Source organism: Biomphalaria glabrata, chromosome 2 (assembly GCF_947242115.1).
Source record: "Biomphalaria glabrata chromosome 2, xgBioGlab47.1, whole genome shotgun sequence".
In the NCBI taxonomy this organism is placed as follows: Eukaryota; Metazoa; Mollusca; class Gastropoda; family Planorbidae; genus Biomphalaria; species Biomphalaria glabrata.
In genome coordinates this window covers 4,640,367-4,665,279 of record NC_074712.1, presented here as the reverse complement: position 1 = coordinate 4,665,279, position 24,913 = coordinate 4,640,367, and the positions used below count along the sequence as shown (strand labels likewise).

At 37.1% G+C, this 24,913-nt stretch overlaps 2 protein-coding genes across 2 annotated transcripts in view; one reads left to right on the top strand and one right to left on the bottom strand.

Moving 5' to 3' along the window:
• The first annotated feature begins 15,822 nt into the window (after positions 1 to 15,822).
• On the top strand, positions 15,823 to 16,881 carry LOC129924852 (uncharacterized). Its single transcript, XM_056022162.1, has one exon. The coding sequence runs from the start codon at positions 15,823 to 15,825 to the stop codon at positions 16,879 to 16,881; it is 1,059 nt and encodes a 352-aa protein (XP_055878137.1).
• A 660-nt stretch (positions 16,882 to 17,541) lies between these two features.
• The window catches only part of LOC106050326 (uncharacterized), a 32,905-nt gene continuing 25,533 nt past the window's right edge, over positions 17,542 to 24,913 (bottom strand). The window contains exons 14-16 of the mRNA XM_056018812.1: positions 24,127 to 24,211; positions 22,306 to 22,375; positions 17,542 to 21,163 (exon numbers count right to left, since the gene is read on the bottom strand). Of these exons, the coding sequence (XP_055874787.1) occupies positions 20,510 to 21,163; positions 22,306 to 22,375; positions 24,127 to 24,211 (809 nt within the window). The 3' untranslated portion in view covers positions 17,542 to 20,509. The remainder of the gene's footprint in view (positions 21,164 to 22,305; positions 22,376 to 24,126; positions 24,212 to 24,913) is intronic.

Here is a 24,913-nt window from a genome sequence, read left to right as displayed (position 1 = left end):
GGACGATTCAATAGCAGGCACGCAAGGGTTAAGTTCAGAAATGTAAGACTCCAGGTTGTAACCAATTTAGTGTTAGCTGAGGACATCTAGGGTCCTCGCTAGTAGTGCCTATTCCGATTAAGAGAAAATGAGCGAATATTAAATTGTACCTTGTGAAAATCAATTTTTGAATAAGTAGATGTAAAATAAATGATAGTTCCCTACAGAGTCAATTTTCCCCAAAAAGTTTCAATTCATAGTCTAAATCTGTATTTATATACTCTTATGCAAAATAAAATGTTCAATATGGAAATTACGATTAATTTATTGAAATTCTTTTCTTTGCTATGATATTTTCTTATCTATTAAATTTTTTCAAGAAAGCGTGTGATGCATGTGAAAGTGCAATATCTATTTGGTTATGTTGAAGTTGTAACCTTATTATGGGTTTTCAAAAATATAGGACAATCATTCATATACAGATAAAAAGAATTAATATTTATGTAAATATAATTTAATTCATAGTTTATAATATAATAGATTATCATCATCATCAAACTCCAATGATATAATATATAAATAGATACATTAATAGAAAGGTCATACATTATATAAATCTTTCTTTCATTCTTTCTTTCTTTCTTTCTTTATGTATTTATTTATTTATTAAGAGAATGCGAACAGAAATGGGGAGACAACTATATATGAATAGTCCCTGGACGCTAACTCTGTGTACTTTTTGGAATATTATTTTCCATTGATTCCAACGACACACGAAATATTTTCCTAAAAGTGTTTCTATAGTTAGTACTCATCTTCAGATAGACTACTATAGTCAATGCCGAATTGAGTGACAATGATATTATCGACGCCCCCAAGCTGTACCGTATAGCTGTATCGTATTTGCCATTAAAACTGTAGTCCGGGATGAAATAGCTAGCTAGAGTGGACACCACCATAGGGAGATAGCAGACCACGAACAGAATGGCGATAACGATTACAAGCCTTGCGGATTTTCTGTCCCGCGAAGAAACCAAATTTTTATGTTTTTGAAAACCTGAAGAGTTCTGCATTCGCCATTTTTGTTTGTAATGCATCTGGGTCACTAGCGTGCCAGTAAATATGACTAGTAGTCCGAGACCACCCACGACTAAAACAATGTGCAAAAGGTATGTGATTTTTAGCGGTTCGGACTTGTCTTTAAGAAAACCTATGCCTAACAAAGTCTTGTTTTGTTTAGGGCGATAAGTCCACGCTAAATATACAGTTGAGTAGAAGGGATACAGCGTCAGGAGGTTTAACACAACTATGCAAGCAATCACAAATATTGTGGTCTTCTTGGTAACAATGGTCTTAATGGTCAGCGGGAACATAATGCACAGGCACCTCTCTATCGTTATGTAGACCGTGTAGTGGAGGGAGGCTCTGATCGCGCAACCTAGGGGCCAGTTCACAACGACATAGAACAGTTCCAGCATCACCACCGGCAGATCGATATCATCCGCGTAGCTGTTGATGCACAGGTTCTCAAACTGAACTATGAAAGACCTCACCAGATCCGTCAACGCGATGGCGAAGAACGTGACCTCCACGGAACTTTTCATGCCCTGCGCGGCGAACACGCAGACGTTGAGAAAGTTCGAAACTAAATCGAAAAAGCCAATCAGCGTGCAGGGAACTGTCACGAGCATGAAGCTTAGCAATTTCCAATTCAAATAGTCAACACTGTTCCCATCACTGATGGTCTTGGTGTCACTATATGGCAGTATACTGTTGTTCATTTTGCTACTTATTGGGAAATGTTACATTTCATCTTGACATAATATTTTGTAAAAAAACAACAACATGAATTGCAGGCCACACACATCCGCTCTCACGTACAAGTTTATTTTCTTATAGAAGTCTTAAACGTTTGACGACCAAACTAATCACAATGCTAGGTTGAAAACAAATTTACTATAAAATGATATAGTAGATAAAATGATAGTAGATATACTCAATCGTCTACCATTTTAGGAACTAATTTGAAAGATGTACTCATGAATCGTAAAGTTCGATATTTTTATATTGTATACTGTTTAATTTAAAGCGCAGCACCAACGTATATATTTAGGAGAACATTTGTTTTCAAGATTATATGTCTTGCAAATGATTGATACGTAGATACACATTAGAGATCGATCTTTTTACTTTGTCAAGGTAATTGTTTACTGTAGGATTAGAAGTGTAATTATATTAGAAAATTTCGGCAGTTATCTGTTTTAGTGGGAGTTTTTTGTTTTTTTGTTGTTGTTGTCAAATGATAATGAATGAGATTTGTGTACATTAATTATTAGTCACATTTCTTTGAGCTTTGTAAAGATTACTAACTAGATAAACTTTACAAGAAGTTTTAATGTTAGATGTACACCCAGACTCATATAAACTCCGTCATTAATACATTCAAACTTACACACACACGCACATCTATATAGATATTAACTATGAAACCAAATCTTTAAAAAAAAACAACACTCCAGTAAACATTTGAGGCCCGGTGGCTGAGCGGTGAAGCGTTTGGCTTCCAAACCAGGGGTCTCGGTTTCGAAACCTGGTGAAGACTAGGATTTTAAATTTCCGGATCTTCTGAGTCCACCCTCTAATAAGTACCTGACTTTAGTTGGGGAAAAGAAAAGTTATGCTGGCCACATGACACCCTCGTTAACCGTGGGCCACAGAAACACATGACCTTTATATCATCTGCCTTATAAACTGCAAGGTCTGAAATGGAAACTTTACTTTACTTTTAGTACACATTTAGTGCGATCTATTAGGGCGGATAATGTAAGGACCGTCTCTTTTCAGTGGCCCATGGTTAAAGAGGGTGTCATGTGGCCAGCACAACGACCAACCGCCTTAACTTTTCTCCAACTAATGTCAGGTATCAATTAGAGCTGGTAGGTCTTCACCGGGATTTGAACCCGGGGCTTCTTGCTTCGGAAGCCAAACGATTTACCTCTCTGCCAAATACACACAAAGTATACTTCAAAGGAAGATAACTTTGTCTAGTTTACGGATTAATTAAAAGAATGGATTAAAAATTATTAAAAAAAGGAACAAAATACCATCGTTACAGATCTTTACAATAATCATCACTGCTGAATTCGTCCACTGATGACCTTTCGATGGGTCTCGTCACAGATTGATTAAATCATAGCCTAGAATAGGCGTGTCTAGAAGAGAATACATTCGCCAAAGAGACCATTGGTACTCGTCGAATTATAAAAGAATCATTGGTTAGAACAGCGGTTCTCAACCTTTTAAGCTCGGCGAGAACCCCCTGGGTTAGAACGTTGACAACGCTTTCAAGAGACCACTGTCTATAAGAGGCCACTGTCTATAAGAGACCACCGAATAGCTTTATATACTGGCTAGAAGAAGTCATCGTCTAGTGTACTGGTTCTCAAACGGTGGTACGCGGACCTGTGTGGAGAGCTGCTGAGGTCTACTTTCAGACAACAAAACACGCCAGCCCTGATGTAGGAGGCTATGAGATGAGACGTGAGAGGAGCCTGAATTATTAAACCATACAGGCTGGTTGGCGAGGGGCGCATCCTTGATAGGAGCGTCTCCCTCAGACTAACTAAGATACATGTTAACGCCATTTTACTAGGTCTAATAATAATTGCTGTACAAATAATATAATAATAATATTACGAATACACATATAAATGTAAAAGGCAGGGGCATAAATGAGGGAAACAGGAGGACCATATTACAGGGTTGTAGCCCCTGTGACCTCATTGACCTACAGGTAAACAAGTCCACGGTCGCTCGTGACCAGAGGACCGTGACAAGAAGTTAGGAGGGGGGGGGGTAGAAAAAGGCACATAACTAATGCAGGCCCACAAGCCAGACTGATTCTCGAGCCTAAGGATGCATGGTAACAGCATAGTATGTGCATAGCAAAAACAAGCATAATTATATGTACATATATGTGTGCACATGTACAGGTAGGCCTACAGATGCACAGGTAAGGAAATAATCAAGACGTGAGCAGGTCCAGATGAATATGGATATGAATAAATAACAAATGCATAAATAGACAATAGGATTAACTAAATTGTAGGGTGGATGTCCCCCGTTGGGGGTACAGTCAACATTGACGAGTAAATGAGGAGCACATATTAATAGAGATTTACAAATGTAATATTTGGAAGCAAACAAGTGTTAACATGGTAATGATACATGAACATAAATGTTACAGGCGAAGACACACTAAATAATAATGATAAAGTTTTTCCGACTCACCCGCTTTGCCTCACACAAGTTCCCAAATGAATCATTGACCTGAGAGTCTTCTGACTCCTCAGTGATTCTGATCTAGAATGGCATTAACCTGAAACTTTCGTCTCCGGCTTTTATAGGTTCCCGAGCGATATGCTAGAGTAGTGACGATCCAATGGCCATCGAGTCTTTCGAATTTAGAATTGTTAAATTAGACCAATCTTTTCATTTGGGGCTCACTCACCTGACTTCTTTAACCTGCGACATGGGGGGGGGCGAAGGAGGATGAAAGCGGAACCATGCACATTTATCAGGCTGGACCATCGCTCGATGGCACAGCGGACGGGAGCGATTTGAATAGCCACTAGGGCGTTAGGAGTGTCGACTCAAAGTGATGTACGTGGACACCAAATTTTAGTGCCCCTGGACTTTACGACTGCGTATGTTTGTTCTGGCGTTTGGGGCGTAACTTTCAATTTTAATGTTCCTGGAATTAATGGCTGCGTACGTTTGTAACTTGGGAGGTGTGTTTATGGCCTATAATTTGGTGGTTGGATCTAACCTTGGTGTAATAGGATGTTTGTGTTCTACACTGGTCAGTTTAGTGTCGAGAGGGGACTATACAATGCTAACTAGTGGTAAAAAGGGGCGGTAGTTCCGCATATTGAAGATTAATATCGACGTCTTAAGTTATCCACGTAAAGTAGTTATTAAAAAAAATTGCATTTTCTTGTGATCGGCTTGTAGCAGTAGTCGATTCTTGCACTCACTAGAAGTAAATAAAAAGTACGCAGGATGGCAGTAGCAGAATCGATTCTGAATTTTAGAAGAAGTATCTTGGTATTGTTGTTTTGAATGAGGTTATTACAAAGAAATGGGAAGCGTGGTCGAGAGGCTAAGTACGCTTGCACTTGGCTTGGCTACCTATGAAGGGGGCTCGAGACTCGACACCCGACTTAAGCAGAGTTGTGTTTACTTGAGCGCCTAAAGGCAGCACGGAAAACCTTCTCCCAGATACCCCCTCACCCCACTGGTCCACAAATGAGATTGGACCATAGTGCTCTGAGCATGCTATAAGCATGAAAGTAGCGCTATATAAAAGTCATAATTTAAATTTTTTAAATGACCATGCCTAACAAACTGGACAGCATTAACTTCCTCCCCCGTAATCTTTCAACTAAGGACAGAACACACACCTCTGTTAAATGACCATCTTAACAAAAATAAATTCCACACAGCTCACCCTTTGTAGACACTGCACCCACACTTATGAAGCCGTAAACCATATCCTCTTTGAATGCCCCTTCCTAATCCACCTTAGGCAGACCCTACTACCACTACAGCCCAACATAACCAACACCCTGTACGGCAGTGCTGAACAACTGAAGAAAACAGAGCACTATTTGTCCTTGGCACAGTCTGCAAAAGAGCTGACAGCTCAGCAGCAATAAAGCTGGCTAGAAGAAGAAGAAAAAGAATGAGGTTATTTCAAATCTCTGACCTACTTGAAGATGAGTCACGTGGTCATGGTCTTATAAAGGCAACAATGGCCATGTCATCCTATAATTAAAAAAATATCTAGATCTAGAATGTTTAGATCTAGACCTTGATATAGTAGACCTACTTAAACAATCACATCAATCTTATTGTGCCATGCTATTGGCAGATGACTGTGCACTAAATGCCTGAAACGAAGAAGACTTTCAAAAATGCATGTCCCTCTTCGCCAACGAAAAAAAAAGTAAAATCCCCCTTTCAGACCTTGTGGTCTACAGGGCAGATGATGTAAAGGTCCTCTGTTTCTGTGGCCTACGGTTCACGAGGGTACCATGTGACCAGCACAACGACCAACCGCTTTTACCTTTCCGCAATTTTTGTCAGGTACCCATTAGAGCTTGATGGACTCAGAGGCGCCCTAAAGATTGCGAAATTAGAAATCCCAGGATTCGAACCCGGGACCCTATGGTTTGGAAGCCAAGCGGTTTACAAAGAAACAAAGATGTGTCATATAATTAAACCATTTTTTTTAAATAAACATAAAAATCGTTTTACAAAAAAATTATTTAAGTGACTAAAAATGAATAACACAAAATAGTTTATGAAAGTTAGTTTAGGGAGGTTTAGGCAACGAACTTTCATTTTGTGTTTATAGAAACAAGAATAAGCATGAAATACAAATATTTAGGCACAAAATAAAATTTAATAGGCATGCATGTAATGCCGTATGCGTGCTGGACTGTCGTTCGCCCGTCTCGATGGGTTCATACCCTGCCCGCTGCCATGCTTCGTCGTACAGCGGGAGCTTTGGGCTACGATCCAAAACATATCTTCAACTCTGAGAGAACATTCGAAGCATGTAAAATATTGTTACGATCTCTCCTAATCAGGCCTTCTGTAAACACTGCTAAACACACAACAACACATCAACACATCAAGAACTTGACGACAAGGCTCCAAAAAATCTGGTGCTTTAATAATGGTCAATTAAAACAGCCAATATGACACAAGTAGCAATGCATCAAAACATAAAATGCTATATTGTACATCACTGTACAAAACTCTACTGTCTCTATCTCTTTCTGGACTCGTACATCCACTTCAGGACTCCACAAGGACCGACTTCATGGCAGACTAACAGTCCCGGTCTACTCGCTGTCCTGTCTTGAACTGCACTGTCTTACACACACTGTGTCTCTGGTCAGCGCCGGCCTATCATCAGATGACCATAACACTCGTCATATTTGCGTGCAAAGTTCATACCAGTACTGTCCTTTGTCTATCGACAGGCCCTTGACCTGTGTGATTGGCCGCACACACATCAACCCTTTGCACCGCCAATAGGGTTATAACAATATTTTACAAAACAGTGCAAAATAAACACTTAGGCATGAAACACGTGTAATCTGATAATACTACAGTATTTCACACGATTCAGCCACTTATATCAGTTTTATGTCTAATTTTTGTGTGTGCAAATCCAAATATTCTACATTCGCAAAAAGACTTATTTAGGAATAGGGTCAATAAGGACCGCGTGCGATGGATGTTAGTTATCAACACAAATCTGTTTTAAACGTAGATTGGTATGAGATAGATTTTAGTTAATAATAAAAAGTAAATTCAAGTTCCTCCTTTCAGGCCTTGAGATCTATGGGGCAGATGATGTAAAGGTCATCTGTTTCTGTTTCATTTCACAACTTAAAATGTGACCAAATAAGTACCATGCCCTTACCGCCGACTCATTGTCTTGTCCCTTCTTGGTCAATATTTTCGTCAATCCTCTAACCTCTGGGCGTTTCTTTGCATTTATTTCTTGGTGGCTCAAGCTAAGAATGCCGCAATATTTGTTTATGTTTTTGTATTTCATAATGCTGTTTAATTTCGTTCTTTAAAACAGCCACAAACATTTCTATACCAATAAAAACGTATTGAATTCTTTTCGTGCTCCATAAAAAGCCAAAGATCTGTTCAACTTTTTCTGGTAGTTTCTACATTCAGACTCTATTTTTCGTTTCATCGCCTCTCCCATTTCATTAACGCACAAATTTTAAATGTTACTGTAACATTCACGGCGAACCAAAAGAAATGATCCGGCTGAATTTTCCAAAAATTAAATATAACTATCTAACCATCTGACTGAAACTATGTTTTATTTTTTCTTACTAAAAAATATTGCAAAATCTTTGATTCAGCTCGGTCAACGTAAGGGCAGTTCGTTCGGCTCGGTTCTAACCGATCAGTTTTAAAGTTCGGGTTCGGTTCGGTCGAAAGTGAGGTTTGAGTTCGGTTCGGGTTCTGTTCGTTTCCCATCTCTACTACAAACGCGCTACTAATACGCTACAAATACGCTACAAGTACGCTAGATTTCACTACTTTCAGAATATAAAGTTTCCATTTTCTGATGATAAGACGTACATATATATTTTAAAGTTGATTATTTAAAATAGAAATCCATTTTTTGTGTGACTGTCCTTACGTTGACCGAGCTGAATCAAAGATTTTATTGCTAAAAGACACAGTTTGCAAATATTAATGAAAGATTTTGTTTCTTAACAATAGACCTTTTCTTAAAAGCTTTTAGAACATTTTTATTTTGAAAGATTGACTTTATTGCTATAAAAGGTCGAAATTTATTACAGATAAAGTGACACACAGAAAATCTAAGCAAGTCAGTAAAGTATCCCTTTCAGACTTAGCTACTCGAGGTTTTTTTGAGTCAACCCACCTAGGTTTTAGTTTCCTGGAAGGAACGAGTTGAATAGAATATTTTAATGATAACTATTCAACGAAGTTCGACCCCCGACGCGTCTCCCATGTTCTCTGGAAGGGGTTAGGATTTAAAGTTTTCAAGACCTATTATTTAACTTATCTATAAATTACTGTCACGTTAGTGGCGTAGGACGGTCTAGTGACAAGGGAGATAACTCTTGTCTTTCTATACGTTAGATAGTGAGTTAAGCCGCATTACATTCGTACATAGCGAGCGATTGACTCATGCCTGTCTCAATACATATTCAAATTTTCATGAGCTAGTTTTTATTCGAGTCCCGTGCACTGTAGCAAAAAAAATAGTTCAAGACTTTCTACCTAAAGAACTATTCACGATTTACATGATAATATTGGATTCTTGGTGGCACTTTGGCTAAGTGCTTAGGCGCTTCGCTTCAGAGCCTGGGGTTCTGGGTTCGAATCTTGGTGAAGACCGGGATTATGATTTCGGGATTTTTTTAGGGCGTCACTGAATCCACACAACTCTAATGAATACCTGACTTTGGTTTGGGGAAAGTGAAGGCGGTTTGTAGTAGTGCTGGCCACATGGCACCCTGCTCGATAACTGCTGTCCAAAGAAACAGATAACCTTAACTGCTATGTACTATACATCGCAAGGTCTGAAAGGTGACTTACCACACTCTGGTATTTCTTTTATACCGAAGTGAGTTAATTTATTTTCTTACTTAAAGAATATTCAAACTCGTAAAACTTCCGATACTTTTGTAAATCTTCATGTAATAGAGAGATGACAATAAAGAAAGCGACCATAGTATCGAACTCTATAAGTTTAGTAGTGGTCAGGAATGATCTATATTTAATTCTATATCTACATGATGTCATCTGTTTTCTATTGTTAATTTCCTATGATATAAAATGAATTGACGATGCAGACATTTGAACATTTGATAACAACTAGATGAAATAAACAAGCACAATGCTATGTAGTGTGTGTGTGTGTGTGTGTGTGTGTCTGTGTGTGTGTGTTTCTCTGAATACGGAGGGATTGTGTTAGCTATGCTAAGGGCATGTCGTCATCTGTATTGGTAGGCAACAAACTACTCCAGATTACCAGATAGAAAAGACTTGTTCTTGTAGTAAGTCACATTTTGTTCAAAATACTCTTTATATTTTATCTTATCTTGTGAAATACAGGTGTAACTTATATTATTACTAAAGTCTATATTCAGAGGCGTCACTAGGGTGGGTGTTTCCCGGTGCGGTCAGCTCAGAATGTCACCCCCAGACCCCCCTTTAAAAATCCTTTTTTTTCTTCTTTGGTTTGTTGCGCTGTAGTTCATTGTTATGTTATTGTAGGCTACAGCTTCTTGTACAGAAAAATGAAATATCATTATCATCTACAGAAGTCTCAATGGCCACTTAGTTACTTTACAATTCTACAAAATTTACATTAATTGCATGTGAGATTTCAATAATATTTTATGCCTGAAGAATGTCGTCATTTGTTAAACAGTGACTATTGGCTGGCGTCCTGATATTACGGTGCTAGCTACAGCTTCAAAAGATTCGATTAAAACATTTTTAAATCAAAGCAGTGTTCATATACATACATGCAGCTGGTATACATGCAGCTGGTATACATGCAGCTGGTATACATCTGAAAGTCAGGTTTTACGTTTTCCAAGATATATTAAGTATGATATAACATTTAAAACCTATTGATAGAGTTTCAAAAAAAATGACAATATGTTTAGCCGAAGGGAATAATGACCAATGCTAGGGTCATCGGATCGAAAATCTTCATGGACCATAGACAGTTTGTAAGAAAGGGGAGTTCAGTCCAGGACAACAATGCAGTAAGTACGGTGTGGTACAATGTGAGTCCTCAAGAATGTAGCGAGTCCAGGAGTAGACAGAGAGACTGCTAGAGTTTAGTAGGCAGTTTGGTTATGTACATAGAAGCATTAGTAGTTTGTGTAGTCCAATGTGTAGTACTTGCTGTTGATGTATTTAGTTATTAAACTACCTCTCTATTTTTGGAGCTCTTGTCAAGTTCTTGAGTTAGATGTGTTGTGTTGAGCAGTGCTTACAGTAGGCCTGGTACAGAAAATCGTAACAATATTTTGCCACGAAAAAAAAAAGCAGATAAAAACGTCTGCCGATGGTCGATTTAAGTTATATTTGTCTTCGTCTGCACAAGTTTTTGGCATCAGCTATCCTTTGTAAAAGATCATAAGTTGACATTCTCAGAAGGGACTTGCTGCCAGGTGTTATATATTAGAAATAATATTAATTATTGTTGGTATTATTATTTTTATTTTTTAATTGTCATTCTCTGGCACTGCCAGGGTCGAGCTTCGTTAAAAGGATACGAAACTCCTTTTAGTCTCCTTAACAGTGTCCACTGAGAACTGTTCTGGTCAGGCAGCAGATGTGCAACAGTACTGGCCAGTGTAATCTGAAAGGTAATCAGGATCCTTTTAGGAATGCTTAGGGCTTCGAATGTGTCTGAGAAGTCAGTTGACATTATAGTTATTATTTAATTATTTACATTATTATAAATTGTTAAGGGCTGATGCAACTCTTAATCATACACCAACAGACTCATCTATAATAGATTATGAAGACTTTAATCTTGATCAACAAACAATAACATGTCCATTACAACAGTGTGTACAGCACTCCATTCTTTGATTCCCCTCTATCGTTTCATTCGACACGCATTCGCACCATTCCTCATTCATACTATACAGCGCACGTAACATTAATATTATAATCATAATAAATACCATTTTATCATTATTATTCTTTTCATTACCATAATTATTGTTTTTATTATCATTATCATTATTATTGTTGTTATTATTGCATTACACCAACAGGGTGGATAACTGCTCTTTCAAACCAATGTCTATGACTTGCGTCTTCTAGTTGCTCTACTTAAATAAAGAAAATGGTAACTCTTAAACTTTCAGTTGTGTTACTATTTGTTGGTTTTCACACTTACATATCTACTTAGAAATATCTTAACAACTATCACAAGTTAAATGGACAACAAAAATAAACCATAGTAATAATTAATGACTTACGTGATAACTACTAAAATAATAACAAATGAAAAAAAATATATGAGAACTAAAAAATTTACAACTGAAAGAGCTTTCAGAATTACTGCTAATAAAACAGCATTCAGAATTACTGCTAATAAATTATATATATATTATATATTAATATATTAATTTTTGTATCATCACATTGTTAATATGCAATGAAAAGAAAGGTATAAATATATGATTTAATATGAACCTGGCCTAACTAATAATAATAATAATAATAATAATAATAACAATAATAATTTTTATTATCCGTAAGGAAATTTGTCTTACAATTTGTGCATTACACCTACAAAACATTATAACTATAGAAATCCAAAATTTATACATTCCCATCACACCAAAAAGCTAAACTCATTCCACCTACGCTGTCTAAGGAGTATCCGTAAGGTGCGTTGGTCCGACTACATACCAGACACAGACAGTCCAACATGATCAGTATCAATGCGACAGTAAAAAGGTCCCAACTTCGATGGGCGGGACATGTTGACAAACGCCTTGCCAAACGACTTCTGTACGGAGAGTTGTGTGCAGGAAAGCGCTCCCAGGGAGTTCAATGCAAACGCTACAAAGACACTCTCAAGAGCTCCTTGAAGGAATGCGATATCGACATTCACAGCTGGGAAGCACTAGCTCTCGATCGCTCCTCGTGGCGTGAAGCTGTGAGTCTCGGGATCTCAAGATTTGAAGCAAGAAGAGTGGCCAGGGCGATAGAGCGCCGAACCAACAAAAAGCTGAGAGAAGAAGCAGGCCTATCTGCAACTGACCTAACCCACCCATGCGGCGGGCCTTTTAAAGCGAGGATTGGACTTTACAGTCATCTTCGAGTCTATAGGAAATGAGAAATGTGCTCTTCTTCGACAACGAAGGAGTAGCTATATATAAAGGGTCAATCTCTCTCAGTCGCAAGGAAAAAAAATTTCCTCTCGTTTGCTATATCAATATAAAACTTCTCTTTTAGAACAAGAAATGCTATTTATTAATAGTTTTAAATTATATTTGGCTTATATGCATAATAAATGTATTCTTTCTCTTTAAACACAAAAGTAAACTTTTTATTTACAATATAGGCTTAAGTAGCCTGTATAATGAAAAACACTAAATTTATTAATACTAATTGGTGGGCACGGTGGCTGAGTGGTTAAGCGTTTGGCTTACAAACCTGGTGTCCTGGATTCAAATCTCGTTGAAGACTTCGATTTTGAAATTTAGGGAGTTTTAGGGCGTCCCTGAGTTAACCCAACTCTAATGGGTAACTAGGTTTAGCTGGTGGAAACTAAAGGCGACTGGTCATTGTGCTGGCCACATGACACCCTGCTCGTTCACCGTAGGCCAAAGAAACAGATGAACCTAACATCATAGCAGGGTCTAAAAGAGGAACTTTACAATTTTACTTTTAGTAATACAAGTTATTTTAATTTCATTATATTAGAAAAAAAAACAAAAAAAAAAACGCTTGTACGTTTAAAAATATACTGAAATGAGGTCAACCTTATTAGTATAGGATCCCGTGATTTCTATTATTAATAGTGAATAGTTGTAAAAAAAAAAAGGTGTATTAAATAAAAAGAAAGGCTAGTGTATCATTGGGCTCAACTTTCGCTATTTCTTCTCTAAAAATGTGTTTTCTGTCCTGCGCGAGCTCATCCAATTGGAGGCTCTAGACTGCTGCCTAGTTTGCCTATGCGTAATGCGGGCCCTGCCATTTTTAGTCTATATCAAAGTTCTTCGTCGTACCAAGGTCGCGCATGAAAGAAACCTAATCATTAGGTTCTAATTATCACTACTTTTGTTAGCAATCAAGTCAATAGAATTTAAAAACAACTCATTTGAATATATAACTTTGATTAAAATGTAACCCTTGGTGTATTAAAGCTGAAATGTTACATTTGAATACTGCTGCCTTCAGGCGCTCAGTAAACACAACTTTGCTCGAGTCGGGTGTCGAACCTCGAGCCCCCATCTAGTCAAGCCAAGTTCAAGCGCACTTGGCCTCTCGACCACGCTTCCCACCATCCGATTGGAGGCTCTACACGGCTGCCTATGCATAGTGCGGGCCATGTCATATTTAGCCTATATCAAAGTGCTTCGTCGTACCAAGGACGCGCATGAAAGAAACCTTATCATTAGGTTCCAATTATCACTATTTTTGTTAGCAGTCAAGTCAATAGCATTTAGAAACAACTCATTTGAATATATAACTTTGATTAAAATGTAACCCTTGGTGTATTAAAACTGAAATGTTACATTTGAATACTTAAGTTTAGATCACACACTGTTGAAATATGTCAGGCTATCCTTCTCTATCTACATGTAGTCGGAGCTAAAGTAGAGTAAGTAGAAGACCCTGTGATATGGTAGAACAAGGCTGTCTTGAAGGGTAAACGTTATGACCACAATGGCATTTCTTGTGTAGTCAATGTACACATAGTCCACAAAACTTGTCAATTCAGTAAAAGGCATAGTTCCTCTCTACCTCTATGTTTGCCACTCTCTGTCTTTGTTACGGGAGGAATGTCAAATAGTTGCTTCATTTTGCGACTCTTTAAGACCCTGTCTATACAGACATAGAGCTCACATGACTCAGAGTCATTGTATCTAATCCGTGACCTGACAGATTCTAATAATACTCAGTTGCATAAACATTACATTTCAACATGATTCATAGACTATGCAAGTAACAATCGACCTCCACAATATAGATTCAAACATATTTCTTTTTTTTTAATTCTTTTTTTTTTAATTTAAATATACTGTTTCATATTTTCATAGATATTATCTTCATTCAACAAAATCTGAAGTATCTTATCTTATATATTACAGACGTTACTTCAATTGAAAAAAGAAGATAATCACGCCCCTACGCATTTCATGTGTCAAGTTAGTCATGTTGAGTAATAATACAGGTATATCTACCATTTTTGTTTCATAGAAAAAATATCAGTATATTAAAATAAAATAAAAATGTGTAATATCTATGAATGAAAAAAAAAAAGAATTATATCTAAATTATTGATTTTCATAAACTATAACGCGACGACTTTAAACTGTATATAATTGCTTAGTTATATAGTTCATATGTATTCTTTATATCTACGTGAAACAACAGTGCTAATTGTGTGTTCCCAAATCTGTTATTCGCTGACTTAAATTATAGAAGACGCTGGGCACCTATTTTAAACTTGTTAGAGCTGTGGTAAGAGATGACTCACAGAGAAGAGAAATTGCAATAAACGGGCAATAGTAACATACCTTGTCATTGTTTTGCTTCAGAATTGGCATGTGTATGCGAAAGTTTTTGAAATAATTAACATTGCATTGTATTCACAGAACTATCTATATATATTTATGACTTATGTCTATGATAGTATAAAAATCACATTATTTTATCTTTCCGGTGACTAGTCAAAATGTAAACATAAAAACTTTCTCTAAGAATAACTTTCAGATGTTATTATTAGTACAAGAGCTGTGCTCTATACAGTTTAACTAAGAACAACACGTAACACTATAAATGCTACCAATCTCAATAACAAAATTGAAAGTTGCTATCCTTATATGCAGATACAATGAGTTCATAGTGTGGTGACTTAAATTTGAATATTTAACAACAAATAGAGCTCTTTATAATGTTTACAGAAACATGTTTCATAAGTGCTTTAAATTTTCTCAGGTCTTTCTAAGAAGGACTGCATTTACCTAAAGGCAATATAAACTAGAGCTTAGGGATCCCACCTACCTGGTTCATCCATTTTAAAACTTAGAAAATAAATTCTTTTAATGGTGTCTTACAATAAATGTCAGTAATTTTCTCTAACAGCGGAGGCGCTTGGTTTCCGAACCGAGGGAAAACGGTTCAAATTCTGGTGAAGACTGGGGCTTTTTTTTTCAGTATCTTTAGGACGCCACTAAGTCCACACAGCTCCAATTGATATAAGACAGCTTTGGAAAAGTAAAGGCGGTTGTTTGTTGAGCAGGTGCATGACACCCTTGTTAACCGTAGGCCACAAAAACAGATGACCTTAACCTCATTTGCCCCATAGAAAGGGGGAACTTTATTTTTACTTTAATGGCTTATAATAATAAATGAGTAATTTTATTAAAAACCAAAAAGTAAATTAATACAAAACTAATATGCTTACAAGATTTCTATCAAAATGCGTGTTCGAAAATTAGATTTAGAAATAGGCTGGACCTGTAGTTTAGTTTTGTTGGCAGTAGATAATATTTGCAAATGTCGAGTATATTAAATTTGACTCTACTGAATCTACCATCAACGAATCAGAATGAAGCTAGCATTGAGTACTTTGTCAACACTCCATTATTCACTTTTCTGGTTATAACAGTACCTTGCACATTGATTGGGTTGATTGACTTCGCTGTCAACCTTATCAACGTCTCGGTCTTTGCTGCCCAGGGGCTCAACCACCCGGTGGAAATCAGCCTCTTCACCATCGCCGCCTCTGACATGATCAAAGTTATTTTTATCATGTTTGACAACTTGTGCACGAACTCTTACGCCGACATCATGGGAACGCCCCTGAAGCTTGACGAGGTGTTCTTCGTGGCGGGGTCTTTCCCTCTGGGGTGCGTCAGCCGGATCACTTTACACGTGACCATCTACGTCACAGCGGAGAGATGCCTGTGCATCTTACTTCCGCTTCAGGTCAAGAGAATCGTTACGAAAAACGTCACCATTATCTGTGTATCTATGATCGTGGCTTTAAACCTGCTCGCACTATATCCGGTGTACGTGACGTATTTTCTCGCCTGGAATTTTTATCCCTACCTAAACAAGACTTTGCTCGGCTTTAGCGTGGCAACTTACGACCCGGTCACGTTTGCAATGACCTACTTTCTTCACGTCATCCTGGTTGTCGTAGGACTTTTCTTTCTGGTCATCTCAACATCAGTTTTAGTTTGGCAGCTGTCACGCAAGACAAAGTGGAGAATGAGTCACACCAGCGCGCTCGACGCTCACAAAGTCGCGATACAATCCCGCGACAAGAAGTCCATGAAGATGGTGGTCATTGTCGCAATATCTTTCGCCATTGGCTTCACTCCCCTTGTGGTCACCATTTTGTTGGCCTACTATGTACCTGAGTTTAGTTTTGGAGGTCCGCTAGACGCCTTGTTTCACCACCTGTATAGCATTAGTTTGTTTTCGATGTCAGTCAATTCCAGCACTAATATTATAATTTTTTACAAGATGAGTAGAAAGTACAGAGACAAATTTAAACAAATTATCTCCCTCAATGTTCATAGGAAAAGTAAAATCATTGAAGATATTTAAGCAAGTTTATATTATAAACAAAAATTCAAGTCAAATACCTTCGTTTTGTTTACCTACTTTTATTTTTATTGTTATCTGTGTAATTATTATATCTATATGACACTGTGATTTAATGGTTCTTATCCATATTAACTTGAGCAATCTTGCTCAGCTTTCGTTCTAAATGAGAATGTCTTCGTTGTATAATATCTACATGGTAATAGGTCTAAATGTTATTAGAACTATTTTTAATTACTTGTAAAAACATGTTATGAGTATAAAATGTGTGTAACATAAGATCTAAATGAAATTACGTCTATGTAGCATTAATCTTGATACCTTTTGCAAATTTCTTTGAGGCAATGTTCTTCTTAATTAAATAATGAATTATTTCTTGCTTAAAATAATTGAATTCACGTATATAACAAGCTTGAATAAAATATATTTTGCAATAACAAAATTATGTAATTTATTGAGTATTTTTGTTCAGTAAAGCAATAGCCATGTCTTCATTCTTCCATGGAAGACTACAGTATTTCTTGTAACTTCGCAAACCCAGTTGCGACGTGAATATTTCCACATATGATGCAACTAAAGCTGACTATCGGAAAATCCATTTCTTTATACAGGATAAAACATATTATTAATATTATAATTAAATAATACTTTAAAAAGCAACAAACAATATTGAACAATGTATTTAAAGAGATCATACAGCCGAATAATATAAAAAGAACATGTTAATTGATAATATTAATGTACACATTTTAACAACCATTCCTTTCTGTCACACATACATATATCTACATACATTCAACACCCAGAAACATGTAAGGCGAATTGTTAAATACCAAAGCACACAAGAAAATAAAATTAAATTGATAAAATTCACTCTGTTTGTCTAGTACAGGGGTGGGCAACCTTTTTGGATCGAGGGCCGCATTTCTTTAAATTTGGGAATGGCGGGCCGCATATGTATATACAACTTAGAAAGATACTCTAGCTAACTTTTAATTCATAGTTACACTGTATTATATTCACGTTTCTTTTTTTCCACACTTCACGTTAAGGACTTACAAGAAGAGGTAGCAATTTCTGAAATCAATTAATATTTTTTTTTATTGCTGTTGTCTTTTTATATTACAATAACTAATATACACTAATATACAGTTGTACTTAATGTGCAGTATTTTACTTTTACACTCGTGCATAATGTTCCGGAAATGTGGAACTAGCTTACTAGTTGTTACCCTTGTGACTGCTGTCAAATTACAGTCAGTCAAAATCGACCAGTAATTATACTTGTTTAGTTTCCCCCCACCCAAAATATAATGCTTGTTCACTGGATGAGACATTATATGTTCCGGAAGTTAATTTCGGGACGAGCGAAACTTGCCCTTTTGGTGCATCACCAGAGAATGCTGACCATGTCCTTCAATGGTGCATACTAAATCAGAGACCCGAACAGGACTCTGACCCCAAAGCCTTCCTATAGAACCAAAACTATTCGGAGAACTGTCTGATATGGAAAACATTGCGCGGTTCATCTTAAATACTGTTCTGAACCCTCCAACATGTAAAATGAGAACAAAGAAGAAGAAGAAGAACAGATGAATATGTACTCAAAATAGTGTGAAAAGCAGCACATTTTTTAAAGTGTTGACATACAGCTTCTGGCACTCATAAGACTCCTGTGGAAGTACTGACTGGAAATTCTCTTTCCTCGGAGTTATGTCCTCTGGAGTTAAATCAGCTTCTGCGCTAAGTGGTGAGCTAATGGTATTGGAAACCGGTTCTTGCTTTTATAAATTGCAAAATTAGGGGATCTAAATAAGTGTTGTACTTTTAATCATTTCACTAGAAATAATTTCACCTTTCTGCAAAGGAAAATGACAAAGCCTGTTTTCTTTTTGCTTGCTTGTAGAGATGGGAAGGCCTTGTTTGAAAAGATTTAACATCCATTTACATTTTATATGCAAAAGGCTCATTGCAATGGCTATTATGAAACATGAAATCTGCCTTCCACGCTTCATTAGAAATATTGGTAACAAGGTCACAGTCAATGTCCTTCAAGTAACATAACAATTTATTCCTGGAGATTTTACATTGTTCTCGTTTACCATACCCATGCAATGGACATATTGAATTAGTTTGTTCATAATCGGAACTACTTGTGGTTGGAATACTTTAGTCCTGGTACTTTTGATTACTATAGTAGTATTAGATACTAAGAAGTTGAAATGTTATGAAGCTTTGTGCAAACTTTCCTGCTTAAAGATTATGGTTGGGATATAAAAAAAACACACCATTTTACTCAGTCAAAGATCGAGCTCCACCAGTTGTCACCCTTGCCATCTTGTTCCAAGCATACTCAACATTCAACACAGTTCTTCATAGCATTGAATAAATACTGATCAGAGATTGTGTCTTGAATTGAGTGTATTGATGTATAGCCAATAAGCATAGTCTTCGTTTGCTTGAAACTTTTTATAATGACAGTTTCAATAATTTATATTTTTATTATTTTTAATATATTTGCAATTTTATAAGTGTATACAGTGGGCACACCTGACTTCTGTAGGTGTCGGCGGGCCGCATAAAACACTCCGGCGGGCCGCATGTGGCCCGCGGGCCGTAATTTGCCCACCCCTGGTCTAGTACCAATTTAAACACGCTATTCGTCCTAGTTCCCGATCTCATAAAATTAAGATTTCGCACAATTATTCTTTGTTCCTAGCAAAACATAAATCAATTTAAAAAAAAACATTAACCAATTAGTTAAATAAATAGCGTTACTACTTTTGATATCTTAAAGGGAAATAAAGCGTACAGTATTGATATGTCTATACCTGTGAGGATATTTCCTCTTTTTAAACGTAGTATCTATATATATATATATATATATATATATATATATATATATATATGTGGCCCAACCATGCGGACACATCGATGAAGAAGTCATCAAAATATAACTTTTATTTCTGCAAGTCGGACTAGAGTTACCCCACATAATTTTCGGTGTGACAGAGAGCGAGGTTCAGAAAAAAAAAAGAGAGGGAAGGGGGATATGCTACGCCGCGGGTCGGCTCGTTTTCTATATTTTGCTTGCTCAATATTTACATTTTCGCACTAATGTAGAAACATAGAGGATATTCACGACCTACTAACCCACTTTGGAAAACACTGATGCAGTGGAAAAACAATTCAAATGCATTATTCATAGTAACGGGCATTGTAAAAGAGACGCCAACAATTAAACATATGTTCTTTGGTACCCAGCAGAGACTTAGGAACTCAAGGATGTCCTCATAAAAACAAGTACAAAGGATAAAAATTCCGATGACTTAGAACAGTGTTTCCCAAACTGCGTTCCGCGGAACCCTAGTGTTCTGCGAGACCTGAATAGGTGTTTCACAAACTACTAGAACAATTAAGTATTAGGCCACCACATGAATAAATCTCTCTAAAAATAAAGTGTTCCGCTAAATATTCTGAATGTGTGAAGTGTTCCATTAAGAAAAGAGTTTGGGAAACACTGACTTAGAAAATAACAATCAATAAATAAAAAACACTCGAAGGACATTTATATTTGGTGAGGAATTCAATGCCTTATAATAAGCTATGACTAGAGATCAATTCATGTACATTAGTCGGAATATTCTGACTCAGGGGGTACACAGAATTGCAATCCTGAGTCCAGAACGCCATAGCTGTCGACACTCGTGATACATGGCTCTGTAACAAAAGTCTGAGATAACAAATGGCGCCTTTTTCTATCATTGGACACATCAGACTTCTCGCTGCTATTAGTTTCTTTTGCTTTCGATAGGCCGCCAAGCTGTACATGAGATGCGAGGCCGTTAAACTGCCCATGAGACGTGAGGCCGTTAAACTGCCCATGAGATGTGAGGCCGTCAGACTTTACATGAGGTGTGAGGTCGTTAAACTGTTCATGAGATGCGAGGCCGTTAAACTGTAAATGAGATGCGTGACCAGGTTCATTGTTATATTTTTGGGAGACAGCATTGACGATGACTTTTTCTGCAGATTCACAAATATTTATTTTAGAGTAGTTTTCTAAGGATGAGTTCGGAAATGTTCGCGATGTATCGGGCGATTCCGCGAGATTCTTTCTTCCAAGACTAAATATTTTACAGCTATTATTATTCAATATGATGGAAGAAACAGTGTCATTAGAACTTTGTTCAGCTGCTTTAGTACTCTGACAGTTCTCATGATACTTGAAGACAGAAGACTGATGTGTTTGACTGCCATACTCATCCAGGTCCTGTTTTGTAGCCTGTTGGACATGAAACAATGAAAAGCATGTTATCTCATTGTGAATGCTAAGCAATCCACTTGTGTCTAAAAGAGACATTTCAAATATAAAAAATTGAGTAGATATAGATTTTGGAGTATTTTTATATTTTGTAGGATCTATACAATAAAATATAAATATTTTGGTATGAAAGTTATATCCCTATGTTCATGTACTACCAGGTTATGAATGTGAATAGTCTTGCACGTGTTATGAACTGAATGGTTTAGTCTTCCTTGAATGTAAGAGAGAGTGAGTTAGTCAATGAGGTGTTGTTCCCGGTCCAGGAAGCTTGGACGGTCACTTCCTGGACTGGTGTTTGTGTATTAATATTTCCTGAGAGTTGCTGTCATTGTGTGCTTTATTGGATATTAAAGTTTTTGTTATTGTCATTGATATCTTGAGTCGGAGTTTATTAGAGAAATCAGAGACAGGGTTACTGTTGCGATCGGAGCCCATGACGACCTGCTAACTATTGTGTAAAGACGAAAGCTTAAAACCTTTGGCCACATTACAAGATCTACGGGGCTCGCAAAGACCTTCCTTCAGGGAACAGTGCCAGGAAAAAGAAGAAGGGGCAGACAGAAAAAGCGATGGGAGGACAACATTAAAAAATGGACAGGCCTGCCATTGAGAGAGGTTCTAATTAAGGCAAAAAAAAAAGGGAGGAATGGAGAAAGACGGTCGACAAATCTTGCCTGGTGCCCCAACGGTCCAACAGACTAAGGGATAGGTAAAGGTAAAGGTAATTGTAACTGAGTAACCCCTAATGAGCCAAGCAAGAAAAGAACCTGACATAAATGTGGCAAATTCTGTGTGAAAATATGGTAACTCCAATAGGATAACATGTATCTGTTTGGTGACCTCCATATAATTATGTCTATGTTACAGTATCTACATAGTTACTTCTATGTGATTACGTGAATGTGGTAACTGCTGTAAGGTAACATTTGTATGGTAACTATAAAGAAAAGCTAAACATAACACCTATAGCTTCTATTTTGTTTTTTACTTCACACTAGCATGGTTTCTTTTTGTTTCCCCACATATGGCTATGAAGTATCTAGTCGAATATTATGCTTTATTTATTTTGTGAATCTCAAGAACGTAACAAATTGACTTACGCTATTTGGATGCGTTTTGAAATACTTTTCAAAATGCCTTTTTCTTGTCCAACATTTTCGGAAGAAACAACTAGCAAAACAGAACAAGAGAAACATAACATTATTTTTCTTTTAAAGTTATATTTTAAGTGTAATCGTATCATTTAGTTTGGATTAGTCTTCTAGCTATACCTCTGGTACCCTTGAGACTTAATAAATCTCTGTGATTAGAAATATTTTTACCAATTGTCTTTGTTTAGCTTTTAGCTTTCTGAATATGATCCTATCACTTCTTTGGACCAGTTGTTACGGGGGAGGGGAGAAAGGGAGGGGGGGGGCGTATCTTGGTGAATGTTTACATGATCGTTTTTTTTAAATGCATAAAAAAAAGTTCACTCAGGGCTCGAGTTTTCAAGGGGACTGATTTAGCTTATACCACCACATCTGGTCAAGTACGATCTCTTTTCCTTGTTTAAGTCACAAAAAAATAAATAATAGACAATAGTAAATTAATTAACTGATTTTTTTTATTGATTGATTCTTGTGTTGTCTGGTAAAAGAAATAGTTGTGCAACATTTTTAACTTGATCCGAGATTGGGTGTGGGAGAAATAACGAGTACACACTTTTTACCAGACAGACAGACAGACTGAGTGAGTTGATACGCGCTTTGTAAAAATATTATTATTGTGCATACGTCTAACAAACTGGACAGTATTAGCTTCCTCCCCCGCAAAGAACAATCTACAATATTCCAACTAAGAACAGGACACACACCACTATTAAATTACCACCTGAACAAAATAAACTCCACACAACTACCCCTTTGCAGACATTGCGCCCACCCTTTTGAAACCGTAAACCATATCCTCTTTGAATGCCCCTCCCTAATCCACCTTAGGCAGACCCTACTTCCACTACAGCCCAACATAACCAACACCCTGTACGGCAGTGCTGAACAACTGAAGAAAACAGCACACTTTTTTTCCTTGGCACAGTCTGCAAAAGAGCTCACAGCTCAGCAGCAATAAAGCTGGCTAGAAGAAGAAGAAGAAGAAGTGCATACGTCTTATCCGGTAAAGAAAACAAAATAAATATATACTTCTTATTTGAGATTCTCACGACTAATGTTCAACACAGTAGAGGCCCAATTTCCTGTTTGTTAACATTTTCATTTTAAAATGTTCCATTTCAATTTGTTATGTAACATAAAATAACAAATAAAAAGAGGATGAAGCAATATGGAGCAATTAGGTGGAGATATAAGGTCACGTAAAGAAAAACGTAAGAGAAAAAAAAAAGACTTTGCGAATGAAATTAAAACAGTGCCGAGTCCGCCATATTGAAAGATCCCTGTTGCTAACGAATACAATAAATTACTTTGAACTACAAGCAAATAAGATTAAACATTCGATAGTGCATGTCTTACAAAACTTATGAAAATATATAGTCTATAAACACAGTGTCGTAGCTAGAGTGGGGGAGGAGGTGGGAGATTTTGAAAATCCCCCCTCGCCCTCGCTTGAGGGGAGCCCCCCAAATAAATGTTTTACATTAAAAATTAAATATTACGCAAAATGCAGGGGCCCCAAAAGAGGTCAAGACCCCCTGGGCCCCCAAACGATGGAAAAATTCTAGCTACGCCCCTGTATAAACAGGATATTCTATACACCAGAAACACATGTCTCAGAAAGTAATGTCTGCTGGGATGCTAGCGTATTCTTTACAATGAATTGAACATGTCTCATATAAATAGAACTGTTTCATATATTTTTAAAACGCTATCGAAAAACACTCTTGCCAACTACAAGCACCCCCTGCCGAATAATTATTTCAGACTTACCAGCTTGTCAGGCCAATGAAAAGGCACACAAATATGACACAAGTGGTAGCAATGAAGATCCTAGATATATTAACGTGCCACTTTCCTATTGAAATAAAAACAACGAAAAAGTTAAATATTCGTAAAACGAAATTAAATACATGTATCAATCCGTGAATTCAGTATTCTCTCAAATTGTCTGCTATTGATTAAATATATTATTTATTCTATGCATGGCCTGGAGTTAGTTAAGTGCAGGCAGGTCCTTTGGAGGCGCTGTGGCTGAGCGGTATAGCGCTTGGCTTCCTTACGGGGCGTCCAGGTGAAGACTGGGATTTTTTATTTCGGGAAATTTGAGCGCCTCTGAGTCCACCCAGCTCTAATGGGTACCTGCCATTAGCTAGGGAGAAGTAAAGGTGATTGGTCGTTGTGCTGACCAGATGACACCCTTGTTAACTGTGGGCCACAGAAACAGATGACCTTTACATTATCTGCCCCATAGATTACAAGGTCTGAAAGGGGAACTTTTTTACTTTTTTTTAAAGTTCCTAAGTACGTAAAAATACAAACACTTTGAAAGGTTTGTTGCGGAAGGCTTAAACTGAAACTATGCTGAGAGGGTAGCTGTTTCCTGTCTCAGTGTGGCGGCCTTGTGGAAACGTCAGTTAGAAAGGGAAAAATGGAAATTTCTCCAGTGGTCTAATATTATATATCTTAGCGAATATGCATAGCACTAAGAGATGATGTAAGAAGGACTCGTTCGTCGCGTTGGTCGCTCGGTAAGGCTGTGGTCCTTTCATGGTTTGTG